This window comes from Corythoichthys intestinalis, chromosome 15, assembly GCF_030265065.1.
Source record: "Corythoichthys intestinalis isolate RoL2023-P3 chromosome 15, ASM3026506v1, whole genome shotgun sequence".
Classification (NCBI taxonomy): domain Eukaryota; kingdom Metazoa; phylum Chordata; class Actinopteri; order Syngnathiformes; family Syngnathidae; genus Corythoichthys; species Corythoichthys intestinalis.
In genome coordinates this window covers 24,490,926-24,508,992 of record NC_080409.1, presented here as the reverse complement: position 1 = coordinate 24,508,992, position 18,067 = coordinate 24,490,926, and the positions used below count along the sequence as shown (strand labels likewise).

Below are 18,067 nucleotides of genomic sequence, written 5' to 3'. Positions count from 1 at the left end.
TGGCAATAGAAAGTCACTCGTTTTTCCAATACATGTCCAGTTCTTTTCAGGTTGGTCATTGTAGTTTCAAGACCTATTAAAATACTTATTTACGGCCCATGTCCACGTGTCTCTGTCTGTTGCCGTGACGACCCTTTATTCGCCATTTAAAGGAAATACTTTTTTTCAGAGACTCAGGCAGCTTATAGAGCCACAATATTTGGCACACTTGGTCGAATTGGCCCAGTTAGAATATTAATTTTGGTTTTGAATAAGGGCTTGGCTGCACAGCTCAGTAGTACCTCCTTTTTTGTAGTACTCTCTCCACTAGGTTTTTTTTTATCTGTTAGGTGTGTGAATGTAAAGAGGCGACTTTCGAGCTTGTTAGGTTCTAATGAGATGATTAGAGAGGAGGATCTGCCACCACCCTGACCTGCACACAGTCCGAGTTGCGCTAGATTGCGAGGGCCCGTTCAGTCCTGCTTGCAGGCCTAGTTTTATTTTATTTTTTTATTTTAACATAACATTATACTTATGTTCCAATTTCCTAATATGTTTTGAAAAATCCTATTTAATGGAAAAAACCTTTTTCTTTTTTAAAAACTTAGATATCTCAAAGTACACATTTTAGAGCTGTAATTGCAATACCATGATATTTTGGCTTAAGGTTATCATATAGTCAGAATATCATACCGGCACATGCCAAGTCTGGAGTATACCTTCTTAACTAATTCACTGCTATTCACGGCAATAGACGTCCAATCTATTTTGACTGGGAGGGGCTAGCAGGGATCTAGCGATCCCAGTCAAAATGGATTGGATGTCTATTGCCGTCAATTGGTGTTTTTACTATAAATGCTATAACTATAAAAGTTATACTATAACTTTTACTTCCTAACAAAACACATACTCTGTGCATACTATATACATTATGTACCTGGGCTGGATTATTTATTATGTGAAGGGCGGGATCTAAAAATGTTTCCAATTCTGGAATGATTCAGTTAACTCATTTGCTCCCAAAAACGTATAAATACGTTCTATTTTTAATTGTTTCAATGTCCCAAAGACGTATTTATACGTCTTTTACGTTGGGTTTTTTTCTTTCAAAAGAGACATCTCTGGGTTGTGATTCAATTTAGGTCCAAAGCAAAAAGCTGAAAATCCATTTTAAAGCAATAAAACTGGCCACTGGAGGGAAGTAGCGCATTTGGTAAGACCTGCAACCCTATTCAACCGGTAGAACGCCCGGAATGCCAGGCGCTGGACGACCGAGCAGAATGACCGGGACCACTAGATGCCGTTGAGTCCGTGCTGCTCGCGAGCAGAGCCCGCAGAGACTCAAAAAAATAATCTTTTTGAAACAGGTAACGATGAGGGAAAAGTTTAATCGGCTGTCGCATCCACAATAGCGTCATCTTTCAGTTAGTTATGTGTAAATAAATTGTTACTTTGCTATCAAAAGCTCTATTTGTCTTGTTGTTTCTGTTATTTTGTAAAAGGAAAACATTATTCAGATGTTTGGGATGTAACTAAAGCAAAAAAATAGTTGTTTTGAAGTCAAAGTTATGTTTGAAATGTATGCTTTCACAAAAAGCTCAATTTCTCCGTTTTTTCATCAGAAAATGGAAAATTGCTCAGACTAAGCTATTTTCTAATGCTGATTTCTAAAGAATGGAAAAAGATATGAACTTACTTTTTTTTGCTGAAAGAATAGAGTCTAATCTTTCTTTTGGTGGGTTCCATGTTTATACAGCAATAGAACAGAATTTTCTGTGGGCCTTGCAAAATCAGTCAAAATCCAGTAAAATGGCCAGGAGCGAAGGGCCTTGCTCCGGTGAAAATGGCTGGGAGTGAATGAGTTAATCAATTCACAATAGATACGAATCTAAGGCTTCACTGGCGCTAATTATCAGCCGTATAAATCACCCAGATGCGTCCTCTTGTAGCTTTTTTCAGCTTCATGCCGTTTTTCGCTCAGCAGGAATGTCCGTAAAACAAAATAAACTAGCACTGGATCAGCAATTTTAACTCATTTGCTCCCAAAAATGTATAAATACGTTCTATTTTTGTTAGGTTTTGTGTTGATTCCCTCCTAGTGTGACTTGTCTCTGTGATTACCCATTGATTTCACCTGTCGTCCCTGCACATAGTGAGTCCTCCTGTATTACCCAGCTGTTCCTCGTTGTCTCGTTACCCCTTGTCTGCATGTGTGTGTGTATATAAGCACCCAGTTTCTTTTCAGTCCTTGTTGCGTCATTGTCAATGTCAGCATCTGTGTATTGTCAAGGTCAATCGTTACGTTCATGTCAGCATTTTTCCCCAGTTCCTCATGTTCCTCGTCCTGCTTGGAAAGTAAGTTTATTAGTTAACCTGACTTTTGTTAAGAGTTTTTTTATCACCACAGCCTTTGTTTTGTACTTTGTTTTTTGTTTGCTTGAATTAAATCATTTTTGCACGACCTTTTTGCCTCGCTTCCCTTTCCCTGCACTTGGGTCCACACACCACCTGCCTGCCCCGCGTACCTGACAATTTTTAATTGTTTCAGTGTCCCAAAGACGTATTTATACGTCTTCTACGTTTTTTGTTTTAACAAGAGACATCTTTAGGTTCTGATTCAACTTTGCTCCAAAGCACAAAGCTGAAAATCCATTTTAAAGCAATAAAACTGGCCACTGGAAGGCAGTAGCGCATTTGGTAAGACCCCCAACCCGATTCAACGGAACGAATGGCCGTCCGCACAGCCGCGGCGCCGGCAGAAGACGACCGAATGGACGATCAGAATGCCAGGTGGTGGACAACCGAGCAGAACAACTGGGCGAATGCCCGGGATGCCAGGCGCTGGACGACTGGGAAGAACGACCGGGACCACCAGTGCAGCGGACGGTGCTGTTGAGTCCGTGCTGGAAAGACTAAAAAAATTCCATCTTTATGAGACAGGCGGCGAAGAGGGAAAAGTTTACCCTGGTCGTCGCGGCCACAACAGCGTCATCTCTGTTAGTTATGTGTAAATAAATTGTTACTTTGCTATCAAAAGCTCTATTTGTCTTGTTGTTTCTGTTGTTTTGTAAAAGGAAAACATTATTCAGATGTTTGGGCTGTAACTAAAGCAAAAAAATAGCTGTGTTAAAGTCAGTTATGTTTGAAATGTATGCTTTCACAAAAAGCTCAATTTCTCAGTTTTTTTCATCAGAAAATGGAAAATTGCTCAAACTAAGCTATTTTCTAATGCTGATTTCTAAAGAATGGAAAAAGATATGAACTTTTTTTCCTGCTGAAAGAAGAGTAATCTTTCTTTTGGTGGGTTCCATGTTGATATAGCAATAGAACAGAATTTTCTGTGGGCCTTGCAAAATCAGTCAAAAGTAAAACGGCCGGGAGCGAAGGGGGTTGCACCGGTGAAAATGGCTGCGAGTGAATGAGTTAACTGAGTCCTGGTGTCATCTTAATTCAATTGAAAAGACATTGCACCAATAAAACATTTGTTCAATCTTTTCACATAGTCTCACCTGGGGTCGTTTCAGTTCTTCAATGACATAGTTTAAGTTATACCAGCCAGAGTATGACCAAAGTCCTTGATAAAAAGCCATTCCAATTGTGCTAAAGGAGTACTGCGTTCCCTTAAATGCATTATCAACATGCAAGTTTTGCACAATGACATTGCTGCTCTGTGTCACCGCGACAATTCCTCCTATTACAATAAGCGTCAATGTTAAGACCTTGGCCACCAGGAAAACGACTTGGACTCTCACAGCAAGGCGTACGTTCAAGACGTTTACGATAGCGACAATTAGTATAGCCACAGCTGCCACACACTTGACCATGAACTGCGGTGGATCACATCCACTGTAAAAGGGCGCCGTTGCATACTGTGCAATGCTGATTGCCATTGCGGCAGCGCTAAAAGGCTTGACGATCCAGATAAAAGTAATTGCTGCAAAAAAGGCGGGAAATGATCCATAGATCCGCAGGATGTATATAAATTCTCCCCCAGACTCAGGAAGAATGGTTCCCAATTCAGTGTAGGACAACGCCGCGAACATGGCCACGACTCCGGAAAGGGCCCAGATTACCAAACTTGCTCCCGGACTGCCAGCGTAGGCCAGCACAAACTGCGGCGACATGAATATACCGGATCCAATCATGGTTCCTGAAATAAACGAAATGCCGCCGATCAATCCGATTTCCCTTTTCATTTTCGCGGTCCTTCAAATCACGTAGCGCTGTTGAAACTCCAAATTATGAAGTTGCAACTCTTAAGAGCAAAGGACGAAACACTGGAAAGGACATGCAAAACATTAAAGGAGCTGCTATAAAACTCATCCGATAAATGTTTATAATGACAGACAACTTGTCTTATCTGAATGAGACTCACCACGAAGTGTCTTTCATAACTTTCTTACTGGGAAGAACATAAAAAGCTTGTAAAAAAAAAAGTCTTCAAACTCAAATCTCTTCTTAACAACTCAACAATAAAGAAGAGAAAGCAAGTGCTGCATCAGTGTTCAAAGGTCAAAAGTTGACACTTAAGACTAACCATATCAAGGACAATGGCCACAACAGTGGACATCAATTAAAAACTTATCTTTAGCTTAACTCATTTCCAGCTCAGTTCACAGAGTATGTGTTGTTGTCATTAGTAAGAGGGAAATTAATATTGAAAACACCTTTTGACGGCAGTAGACGTCAATTGCTCACTGACTGCAGCCAATGAAAATATGTTGGGGTCATTTATTTTACAGGGTGACATTTGGACGTATCAGCGTGGACATCAGCAGAGGGGACATTTTGTGCTAAAGTTAGCCGTCAGCCTAGCTTGGGAAGCATAATAGCTTTCATTACTTTGGATATTTGATGAGAAATCTATAATTTTACAAATAAATGTTTTGAAATAGTTCAATTCAATTAATGTCTTTGATATGTAGCTTTAACAGAGTGGACACTTTACGATCAAGCGCACTAAATGTACTTCATAAAACTGCAAGATCAGATTTTTTATTTTACTTCATACTTTATAAAAAAAAAATAGAACTGCTTACCATTGTTACACTGGTATGATGATCGCAGAACAGTGATGTCAATAATAAATGGGGATTTTTTTTTTTTAAGGAAACATTAACACAACAGAGTGGACATTGACAGTGGGAAAAACAGAAAACCTTTTTTTTTTTTTTTTTTGTTAAATTAACCAATATATGGCGGAAAACACAGACAAGGCTGAAAAGGCAGTTTCTGCTCTCGCACCCCTCTATAAAATAAACTGCTGTATTTTAAGCCAAAAGAACTGTTGTGTCTGATAGAACAATATGTCTATATGCTGCCATAGCAGATTCATGGCGCATTAAGTCCCTGAACTGTTTTTAATTTGTCCGTTTTACCCTGAAAACCGCTGTTTACAGATGTCGCGCAACCGCTTTTGTTTCAACCCAGCCATAAAAAGAAGGCAAGTAATTATATTTATTATTAAAAATGTCTGTCATTTTTAGCTTAGAATCATTCATTGATGTCAAATTTTTCGTTAAAAAAAAAAAAAAAAAAAAAAAAAAAAAAAACGACTTTAAAAATTTATTGACTTACATATTTTAAAGTTTTAAATAAATTAGGTCACAATGAAAAAATTGGCGTCTGTAAAAAAAGTCACGGATATCTTCCTCATAACTATCACTTAATTGTATTTTTTTTTTTTTTACTGTCACATTTTCCCCAATATTTTAGATGATAAATGGACAGTACTTATATAGCGCATTTATTTGCATGGTTACCATGCCCAAAGCACTTTATACTAGCACACATTCACACACCAATGGGGCTGCTGCCATGTCAACCCATTGGAGGCAAATCAGGGTTCAGTGCCTTGCACAAGGGCACTTCGACAGTGGGCAGTCATAGCCAGGAATCGAACCACTAACCCTTCAGTCCAAGGACAACTCCAGCTACCAACTGCGCCACAGCCGCCATTGAATCAGTTGAAATAATCGATTCAAACAAAGAAAAATTGAAAAAAAATGTTTAAAAGGGTAAATATATTAAAATGAAAATCTCAATTACTCCTTGACCTCTGCGACTTCTGCATCGCGACCCTTGTTATATTACCATGTTTCACCCATAAAATCCCGAAAAAAATCAAACCGTGGCCATTCACATATGTGTCGACACTCGATGATACATGCTATATGGAGTTTTTGGATCGAAGGTAAGTACGCGATAATATCTCATTAAAATCATGGCGTCTTTAATTCTGCTCTCGCGTGCTCTCACCTCCAGTTAGGGTTTTTCTGTTTAAAAAACTTTTTTTTTTTTCATAATGCCCTCCTGTTCAAAATTTTTCTTCCCCCGGAAAAGTGATATTTTAAGCTTTCCAATGATGTATCGCACGTGCAAATCGGACAATTTTGAAATTCGGACAAACTGGGGGTCTCAGGGCGGAACTTCAAGTCACCTAAGTGTTTTCCGCCATATTTTGATTTAAAAACAACACATGATTAAAGACTTTATCCAGGAAAATCATGAAAATTATTTTGGATTTATAGACTGAATTTGAATGAAACACACTTCCATAACAACCTATTAACAAATGTAAATTAAAAAAAAAAAACAAATTAGGCATCTGTACCATTGAGTTTATAATAGACGGCAATTGATAAAACACAAAAAAATGAGTTGAAAAAGTATTTTTCCAACTTAAAAGCTTTTTGTGTTTTAATACTGGGGGCACAAATGGCACATAAAAAAATGACCCGTTGGACTTCTATTGCTGTTAATGGATTGGACGTCTACTTGTGATACTTATTTAAATTCATGGCAGAAGCATGAAAAGACCGTCCATCACCCCAACCAAAATGACCTGAGAGCGGCCATGTTGGTGGGGTCCACGTTCCCATTAAAGTGAATGTATTGATATTAAAATTAAGCCATAATGATGTGATAGGGCGCGCTCGGGTGGGGGGTCCCGGTGCCGGGATTGGCGATGGGGCGGCATAGGTTTGGTCGCCAACGGGCTTACACTCACAAGGGATTCACACGATTACTGGGTTCTAGTTAACAGAGCTGATTTGTATACACTTTACATCCCTTTCAATCAATAGCTTATAGACTCCCCCACCCCTGTCCCCCTCTTTCCCTGGTCACCAGGCCCCCACATGGTGTCAACCGGAAATACATCTAGCTGACGATAGCACCAACATATTAGTAATTGGTCTAGATATTCAATGTATTTCTTGTTGTAGTTTGTATTTTTCTTTCTTCTCTTGTGTTTCTTTTCTTCTGTTCCCCCATAACCCCTACCTGTTCGCTGCTTTGTCATAATAAACGAGGTATGTTGAATGATCACAATGGTATGAGAGTATGTCAGACTCTCAATGTGAAACATTAAAACTAAAGACATCCCGATCGATTGGCCGATCAGGTCCGATCACGTCATTTTCAAAGTATCGGAATCGGCAAAAAAATATCGGACATGCCTTTTTAAAATTTTTTTTTTTTTTAATTTAAATAATTTTCTAATTGTATTTAACATTACAGACAAAATGTCTTACACTCATCCAGAGTAGTTTTGACTTAAAGTAGGGCTATCAAATTTATTGCGTTAACGGCGGTAATTAATTTTTTAAAAAATTAATCACGTTAAATAATTAACGCATGCGCTGCACGACCCACTCACGCATTGTCGCGTTCAATCTATAAAGACGCCGTTTTACTTACAGATAGCGCTTAAAGGCAGCGTATAATGAGTAGAGAGAATTTTGACAGCCTTAGGAGCCATTTTTTATGTGGTTAAAGCCTTACAATACCTCTCTCAGCAATTAAAAATAACGTGGGAGGCAATGTGGGGAAGAAAGGTAGTAGTTGATCATTTTCTTAACACCCTGCATTCTTTCCCAACGCAGAGGAGATATATCAATTGGTGCCCCTACGCACAGTCATGGTTGCACTTCCCATCATGCATTTGGGCAGAAGTTAAATGGCTGCAGTACCATTTACTGAAAGCTCAACAAATACACTAGATGGCAATATTTAGTCACAATATACAAAGTCACATTTATCCTTTAAGAATTACAAGTCTTTCTATCCGTGGATCCCTCTCACAGAAAGAATGTTAATAATGTAAATGCCATCTTGAGTATTTATTGTCATAATAAACAAATACAGTACTTATGTACTGTATGTTGAATGTATATTTTCGTCCGAGTTTTATTCATTTTTTTCTTAACGCATTGCCAAAATGTATATGATCGGGAAAAATTATCGGGAATGATTGGAATTGAATCGGGAGCAAAAAAAAAGCAATCGGATCGGGAAATATCGGGATCGACAGATACTCAAACTAAAATGATCGGGATCAGATCGGGAGAAAAAAAACATGATCGGAACAACCCTAATTAAAACTGTTCAGACTATCCGGGCACTTAAGACTTCCATTCTCCGTGTCGAACAGCTGAACAAGACAGGTTTAAAAACTTTTTTTTTTTTTAATTAAGCCATAACTAGCTTTTTCTTAACCCTCTCACTTCTTATTTTTTATGGCGCCGTGCATACCTGGGCGGTTATCTTGAGTAGGGCGAAACTAGATCTCAAAAGTACATTTTGCACAGCACCAGCACTTTATTTCTTAATACCCCCCGATACCGATGTCATTTTAGTGCCATATCGGTACCAATACAGTGCAACACTACTTGTTTGCAAATCACCACCAAAAAAGTAAATATTAAACTCTTACTTCTGGATGTTTGAGCTCCTCAGTCAAATAATTTAAAGTGTTCCATCCGTCAAAGGACCACAAGCCCTGATAAAAAGCAATGCCAAAGGACCTGACACGAAAATTGGTTCCTTCAAAGGCGTTCTCAAAGTTCTCGGTGCCTTTGTCAACGAGAATAACCATTCCTCCCACTATTATCACTGCCAGTGCCAGCACTTTGACGAACATGGAGACCACTTGGATGGCGGTGGCCAGGCGGGCGCTTTGACAGTTCACCACAGCCAGAACAATGATAGCGACGGCAGCCACGCACTTTACCACCAGCTGCGGAGGGGAGCAACCAGCATAAAAAGGAGCCACGGCATATTCGGCAAAGCTGAGTGCAATTCCCGTGGCGCTAGCTGGTCTCATGACAGTGATAAAGCTGAAGACAAACATGAAAGCCACCACCCTCCCTGCCGTCCTCAGCATGTAGATATATTCTCCGCCAGACTCTGGGATGACCGTTCCCAGCTCAGCATAGCAGAGGCCCCCCAGCATGGCTATCAAGCCACACGAGGCCCATATAATGAGACTGGCTCCTGGACTGCCAATGGTATAGATCACATACTGGGGTGATATGAAGATACCGGAACCCATCATAGTCCCCGCGATGAAAGACACCGCCCCAATGATTCCAACATCCCTCTTCAGGTTGAGTCCGTGCTCATCAGTTGCCATCTTTGGAATACTTTAGGGTAGCATTCCGCAGACAAGGTAAGTACTGGGTAATGATAAATCTACGCAAACAATGAAAGGTCAACCAATTTCAAGAGAATGATTCTTTAACAAGTAGTGGCACCAATCACAGTCGGTTATCTCTTTTGCTACACCGGCCAAACCAATGCTTATCTATTTAAACACAGCTAGCCGTTCAGTGTATACGTGACAACGTAAGCGTGTTATGACCGTACACTAAAAATGAAACGTTGCTACATTGTAAAGTAGTCAGTGAAAAGCTTGAATATAGGTGTGAATTTACTGTCCCCTCAACATGAATCATGTCTAAAGTGCTGCCAACAAATGCATATAATATGCAAGCGAAAATGTCCAGATTGTGGCTAAAGTGTTAATATTTTGTGTAGGGTTGCAACTAATGATTATTTTCATAATCGATTAATCGGACGATTAATTAAACGAGTAATCTAATAAATGTCACTTTTTTCAATTACAGTCATGTGAAAATATTAGGACAACCCATTAAATATTCAGTTCTTTATTAAGAAATGTTCACATATCAATGTTTGATCTTGTTTTTCTTTATCTCTGGAAAAGACTGATTTAATAGCGAGTAAACATTAAAAATTAACATTGTTATACACACTAAACCAAATTTATCAACAAATATGCATATTCTAACTGTGGAAAAAGTTAGAACACCCTACCACCGAATAGCTAGTGTTACCCCCTTTGGCTGAAATAACTTCGGTGAGACGCTTTTTGTAGCCATCTACCAGTCTGACATCGGCCTGAAGAAAGTTTGCCCCACTCCTCAACGGAGAATACTTTTCAGCTGTGAATTGTTTGAGGGGTTTCTTGCATGTACAGCCCATTTCAAGTCACCCCACAGCATCTCAATGGGATTACGATCTGGGCTTTGACTCGGCCATTCCAGGACTGGCTATTTCTTCCTTTTCAGCCATTCCTTGGTGGATTTACAGGTAGGTTTTGGGTCAGGGGTGGGCAAACTATTCCACAAAGGGCCGCAGTGGGTGCGAGTTTTTGTTGCAAGCCATTAAGAGGACACATTTTCACCAATCTGCTGTTTTACAAGTGCAATCAGTCGATTGCAGTCAGGTGCTTCTCATTTCTGCTGAAACCTCATTGGTTATACTATCTGTGCTGGGTCAGTTGGAACAAAGACCAGGACCCACTGCGGCCCTCGAGGATCGGTTTGCCCACCCGTTTTGGGTCATTGTCATGTTGCAAGGTCCAGTTTCGCGTCTGCTTTAATTTTTCCACAGATGAGCCTAACATGTTCCTCAAGCACCCTCTGATACACGACAGAATTCCTGGTGGATTCTATGATGGTGAGCTGGCCAGGTCCTTCTGCAGCAAAGCATCCCCAAACCATGACACTTCCACCTACATGCTTCACAGTTGGTATGAGGTTATCTTCCTGGAATGCTGTATTGAGTTTATGCCAAACATGTCCTCTGTTCTGGTGTCAAAATAATTCAATTTTAGATTCATCTGTCCAAAGAACATTATTCTAGAAGTCCTGGTCTTTGTCTACATTCACTCTGGCAACCTTTAGTCTGGCCTTCTTGGAGAGCCAATGTTTTCTTCTTGCACATCTCCCATGAAGGTTAAACTTGTGAGGTCTCTTTGAGATTGTAAAGCATGCACTTTCACATCAGCAGTAGCAAGAGCCTACTGTAGGTCTTTTGATGACATTTTAGGGTTTTTGGAGACTTCTTTTAGCATCTTACGGTCTGCTCTCGGGGTGAACTTGCTTGGACAGCCAGACCTGGGTATGTTGGCAGTTGTTTTGAATGTCCTCCACTTGTAGACTATTTTCCGGACAGTGGAATGGCTGATTTTATATTCTTTTGAGATCTTTTGATATCCCTTACCGGACTCTGTGTCTACAACCTTCTTTCTGAAGGTCTCAGACAGCTCCTCTGATCTCACTATGGTGTTTTCACTCACTTCAACAGTCAGTCACCGTTAATTGTATTCTGCGTTGAGGAGTGGGGCAAACTTTCTTCAGACGGATGTCAAAGACTGGTAGATGGCTACAAAAAGTGTATCACTGAAGTCATTTCAGCCAGAGGGGGTAACACTAGCTATTAGGTGGTAGGGTGTCCTAACTTTTTCCTCAGCTAAAATATGCATTTTTCTTGATAAACTTGGTTTGATGAGAAAAAACAATGTTAAATTTGGTTGTTTACCTACAATTAAATCACTTTATTTTCCAGAGATAAAGAAAAACAAGATCTGACATTGATATATGAACATTTCTTTATAAACAACTGAATATTTAATGGGGTGTCCTCATTTTTTCACATGACTGTACCTTCACAATTTACCTTGAAGTTGTTTTAGGCATGTTGTAAGGAAGAATGAAGACAAAATCGATGACTATTCCCTTGAAAAATAATATTTTATTACAGCTTCCTGACTTAACTGTACTCTACAACTTTCAAATTTCAAATCCGTTGGCAACTAATTTATTATTTGATTGAATCGATTAGTTGTTGCAGCCTTATTTAGAAGCTAGTTTAGACAGTAAGACGTCTGAAAATTGGCAAAAATGTGAATTCTTGTTTTCCAAAGTAAAAGACGATTTTTGTACATGTCCTACTTTGACTTAACAAAAAAATAATGAAGAAATCTGATCATATTTACAACTGAGAAGTTATGTGAATGTTATTATTTCAAGAATTTAGACAAGTTTGGGGTGAAGAGGATCCTAAACGATTAATCGGTTGTCAAAATAGCTGTCGATTAATTTGCTAATCGATTAATTGTTACACTTCTTAATTTTGTGCGGACATTGTTTGTTTTTTTTTTAGTATTGCCATATAACCAAGGGCGTAGGTTTGGTCTCAACACAGGTAGGGACGATATAACAGCATAACCTGCATATACACTTTTTGCTTAGCAAGGGACATTATTAAACCCAAACAGATTGGGTGAACGGGGGTCAGGGCTACATTTCTCATGAATATGAACCTAATTAATTGATAGGCAAAATGATCAATGCAAAATAAATCTCTTGACTTATACTAACTTTCATGTGTATTGGTTCAGGTGATACACCGTTTGATTCAAACCTTTGTTTTCAAAAACTACTGAAGAGACATTTTTGAAAACTTCCAGAATAAATTTCTGGATTTTATGAGCGAATTCAACATACAGTACACAATAAATAACAGCAATAACCCCAACCTCCATCTCCTAATTTTTATTTCCCCTCATTTCCTCACATACTAAATGCCATATCTCAATTTTAACAACTTAAGAACATAGGATGTATATTAAAATTAATTTAAACATTTACTTAAGATATACCGTATTTTTCTGACTATAAGTCGCACCTGAGTATAAGTCGCACCAGCCATAAAATGCCCAACGGAGAGGAAAAAAAAACATAAAAGTTGCACCGGACTATAAGTAGCATTTTTGGGGGAAATTTACATGATGAAATCCAACACATAGAACAGATATGTCATCTTGAAAGGCAGTTTAAAATAAAAATACAATAGAGAACAACATGCTGAATAAGTGTACAGTATGTTAATGTTACATGATGCATGAACAACGAAATGCGAACGTGGCCGGTATGTTAATGTAACATAGCTATTAATAGTTATTCAAATAACTATAGCATAAAGAACATGCTAACAAGTTTACAAAATCATCAGTGTCACTCCAAAACACCAAAATAACATGTGAAATGATATAATAATTTGTTAATAATTTCACAAATAAATCACTCCAGAGTATAAGTCGCGTCTTCAGCCAAACTATGAAAAAAAACTGCGACTTATAGTCCGAAAAACACCATAGGTAACATACATTCAGAAAAATAAGTACAAATGACTTATATTATGCAGAGTGAAATGGAATGTATTTTGAAGATTGCGCAAGCATTGACTTTTTTTAACTCATAAGGAAATGAATGAGTAGCCTAACATAAATGAACAAATACAAGTCCAAAGTGCACATTGACAGCTAAGATGTTCTGAACCTCAGAGTAAAACTACATATGATAAATAAGCCTCCTCAACTCTTTCGTTGCTCTTAAAGATTTGATCCATTTTTAGTTGCATTGCCCTTTTTTGTCGCATCAATTCAACAACCTTTTTTTATTTCTGTTCCAGAAAACATGCACATTTGAACCAATCAGAGCTAACTATCTCTGCTGATCAAGTGTATGTCAGCCAATTGAATGGATAAATGAGTCCAGGCGTTTTGCTTTGCGGCGTGCATTCGCACATTGATGTGACTCATCATCGTCAGACTCAGATAATTGCGGCAGCTGGGGAAACTTACATGCCGTCCGTGGAATAGAATAAATAATAAATATTGGTGGAAACTGATTACGCTACACAAGCAGTTTATTATACTTGTTAACACCTGTGTATGCAAATCTAATGTTGGTAGATTGTTTTGTTCTTGGAGATGAAATGCATGTGTGGCAGCTTAGCATTTTTTTTTTTTTTTTTTACATAGGGTTTTGACAGTTGCCGGTATAATTTTCGGAATCAAAGCACCGTGTACCGGAACAGCATTCCGGCCCTGAATCTTGTACCGGAACAGCATTTCGACCCTGAATTTTATACCGGAACTGTGTTCTGGCCCTGAATCTTATACCGGAACTGCGTTCCTGACTGTTCTGGCCCACTTTCACCTCTGATTATTACTAGTCATCCTTCACACAGCCGCTGGAAACAGAAATGTCATGTATTCAATCTGCAGGCGACCGGAAGATCATGATTTACAACACAGTGCGGGTGTGCACTGGTCCTCATGGGAAACGCACTCTTCCTTAAGGCATAACCAGTGTTGTTAATAACGGCGTTAGAATATAACGGCGTTACTAACGGGGTTATTTATTTCAGTAATGAGTAATCTAATTAATTACTTTTCTCATCTTGGCAACGCCGTTACAGTTACTGAGGCGGGAAAGGCGTGCGTTACTATGCGTTACTAAGTAGGTTGAATAAAAAAAATTCTGAGAGAAACGGACTCACGGAGACGAGAGAGCAGAGCAGGAGTGGGGAAGACGCCGTTGCAACCGCGATGCTAGGTGGCTCCAATAATACCTGACTGTAGCCATAGCCGACAAACTACGCCCACATGACACGGTAGATATCATATTATAGAACTAGATGCAAATGACAGACACAGCAGCATTGGCGACATGTTTTAAGGACTACATGCGTTAGTAAACAGCCCCCATCTTAAAGCAGTACACCTCTCAGGAAGGCGCTGATGTAAAGATCCTTCCTGGCGAATCTAAGTAACTTTTTTTTTTTTTTTTTTTTTAAATCTAAAATGCTCCTAAGTCGGCAAAATCTTAACTTAAATATCTTTAAATGATGAAACAGTTTTAAAACTTACACATGTTTAAAGTAGACAGAAAGGAAGTAATGCAATAACGAGAGTAACAACTTTAACGGTTGATTCACAACTTTAAATGACTTCCACACATAGCAAAGGTTACAATCTAGTTATCGCAATACCCTTGTGTCTAGTTAAGTGGAGGGTAAAGAATTGGGCTTGGACCAATTGTCCCCCAAACCCTTTAAACGTCACATTGCGTGACATGTTTTTTTTTTTTTTTTTAAAGAAAAAAAAGAAGAAAATTATCACTAGTTACTTTGCCAAGTAACTAATTACTCTTACATTCAGGTAACTGAGTTACTAACGCAATTACTTTTTGGGAGAAGTAATTTGTAACTGTAATTAATTACTTTTTTAAAGTAAAATTAACAACACTGGGCATAACACTACTGCTTCTGTCCACCTGTGTCGCTAAAATTGACCAAAACTGAAAAGTTACCTAATGTTGCTTTAAAATGAGTGTTTACAGCTTTTTTTTAATAAGGTCAAATATACTAATTTATTGCTTGAAATAAGTCTGTTAAGATCATTTTCACTCTAACGAAAGCTTATTTTTCTACAAGAAATCTAAGAGTAAATTTTATTTGAAGTAATGGCAGATTATTTCACTAATTTCTAGTAGATTTACACTGACAACAAGGGGAATGTAACTTGTTTTAAGGAGGTGTGTTTTTTTTACCAAAAGGGGCCATTTTGTAACAGGATGAGTGAACCACTCATTAGTATGCACGACAGTCAGTCACTGAACAACACCAGGCCCAAAAACACTACAAACCAACTCCACAGTTGACCTCACGCAAGGAACGTAGTTAGTGACTCAAAATCTAAAAACAAAGTGAAGAAGCCTCAGATTCTCATTCTCTATGTGTGAACAGGACAGGCTATAGAAAACTAGGAAGAAAAAAAAAGAAGTAAAGAAGCCTTTTGGATTAAACATGAAACATCTTCAACTCAAAACAACAGTGCAGTTCCCCTGATTAGTTTGCTGATTAACATGACCTTAACAACTACAATGACAGCTGTCACACTATCACCTGAATCTTAACTTTACAACTGAATATCTTGTTTTTACAACTTGTTTTATGAAGCGTTTGATCTGGGCTCTTTTCACTACCATAATGAAAATATTAGTGTGATATGAAGAACATCAAGGTTATGACGGTAGATTTGTGTCTTTATTATTCAATCCAAAAAAAAGTTGCTTTAATCAAAAAAAATTGCTCCAATCAAAATATATTTTCAGGAAAAAAAAAGAAAGAAAAAAAGTCACCTAAAAAAAAGTATTTGAATGCAAAAATAAATTTGAGACTCAAAAAAAAAAGCATTTGAAAACTATTTTTCTTTGATTTAATTATTATTTTTGGAAGTTTATTTCTTTCTTTCTTTCTTGAAGTGATGTTGTTTTACGTTTGGGCCACATTTTAGCTCGGGCATTTGTGTCTTGATTATTCAATCAAAAAATAAGTTGCTTTAAATAAAAAATATATTTTCAAAAGAAAAATCATTTCAAACAATCCCCCCAAATTTTTTTCAATCATAGAAAAAAAGTTTTTGGTTGCGAAAAAATATTTGAGACTCAAAAAATTGCCTTCGAACACTTAATTTTTCATTGAAAATGTTTTTTTTTTGTTTTGTTAGAAGCAATCCTCTTTGTGTTTTTGGCATATTGAAATGGGTAGGACATTTGTGTCTAAATCATTCAATCCCCAAAAAATTGCTTCAATCAAAAAATATATATATATATATTTTAGTCTCAAATTTATTTTTGCATTCAAACACTTTTTTTTTTTTTTTTTTTAATTTTTATTGAAGGTTGGCTTAACATGCAGTAAATCAAATGAAAAAGAATGGTATAATTTACTGTACCTCTGGACGTTTTAATTCCTCAGTCACATAGTTGAGATTATTCCAGCCATCAAATGACCACAATCCCTGGTAGAAAGCAATTCCAATTGGATTGATGCCAATGTTTGAGTTTTCAAAGGAGTCTTGAAAGTTTTCTGTGTGTCCCCTGGCAAGCATCACGATGCCTCCTACTATTATGACCGCCAGTGCCAGGACCTTGGCCACCATAAAAAACACTTGCACTGACATCGAAAAGCGAACGTTTAAACAATTTATTGTTGCTAAAGTGAGAATTGCCGATGCCGCCACACACTTGACGAGCACAACTGGAGGCGCGCAATCCGAGTAGAAAGGAGCTACGACATACTGAGCAAAACTAAGAGAGATCCCCACCACCCCGGCAGGTCTCACAAATAAAACAGAGCTGAAGATTAACAGAAAGGCTACAACTGGGCCCGACGTCCTGAGTATGTAGATGTACTCTCCCCCCGATTCTCTAATCACGGTCCCCATTTCAGCATAGCAAAAAGAAGCAAGTATGACCAGTAGACCACAGCACGCCCACACCAGCAAACTAGCTCCAGGGCTGCCGATAGTCGCTAGCACCGTCTGCGGTGACATGAAGATCCCCGAGCCAATCATTGTCCCCCCGATGAGGGACACCGCTCCCACTAGGCCAACTTCACGCTTAAGACTGAGCTTTGCCTTTGGCTCCTCATCCTCCATGATACAGGCTGATATCCGAAGGTCTGCGTTTCGCACCTTTCTTCAAACTTGAACATTAATTACGTGAATGAGGTCTCCCAGACCTCTAGTTAATAATTAACTCCTTGATGCCTGAATTTGCATTTAACACATTCACTGTCACCGAAGACCAAGGCCGGCCCAGCCTATACGCAAACTATGCAGCTGCTTAGGGCCCCTGACCACTAACAGCCCCCAATCTGGCAACCTCATTTCATACGCTGTTAATAGAGCATCGCGAGTAATGTGTCGCGCATTGCCGTTTATCGGTGCAAACATCCATTTTCTTGTCTTTACAATCTGGCAACCTGGGGAGTGACGTTGAACCTGTTTTGCAATGATTGTTGCTCAAACTTGCTTGAAAAATAGATGCACGAATATGTCGAAGAGAATTTATCCTTCTGGAGCAATGAAACGAAAAAGCTGATTAATATACAAAATATGGACGTATGGGTTGGACTGCACGTATGGGTTTCACAGTACACTGTGACAAAAAATATGGGCCCCTTGGCATTATTTTGCTTAGGGCCCCCAAATGGCCTGCCGAAGACGACGGGCGTCCAAAACAAGGGTTTGCATAGGGTCGGTAGGGACATAGCACTTTTCAGGATGCTCAGATTATCCCCAACTTTCAAGCAACCTTATTTGCATTTTTTATTGACTTCAGTTATATGGGGGCGGAAAACACTC

At 38.6% G+C, this 18,067-nt stretch overlaps 1 protein-coding gene across 2 annotated transcripts in view; it reads right to left on the bottom strand.

The window, feature by feature from the left end:
• zmp:0000001267 (b(0,+)-type amino acid transporter 1) overlaps nt 1–17,421 on the bottom strand; it is a 35,361-nt gene extending 17,940 nt beyond the window's left edge. Inside the window, exon 1 of one of the 2 annotated variants that reach the window (XM_057858631.1) lies at nt 16,655–17,421. In XM_057858631.1, coding sequence (XP_057714614.1) covers nt 16,655–17,359 — 705 coding nt within the window. In that variant the 5' untranslated portion in view covers nt 17,360–17,421. Of the gene's footprint in view, nt 1–8,695; nt 9,565–16,654 lie in introns of those variants that run through there. The other variant, XM_057858632.1, reaches the window with a different exon arrangement.
• Between the last annotated feature and the right edge of the window lie 646 nt (nt 17,422–18,067).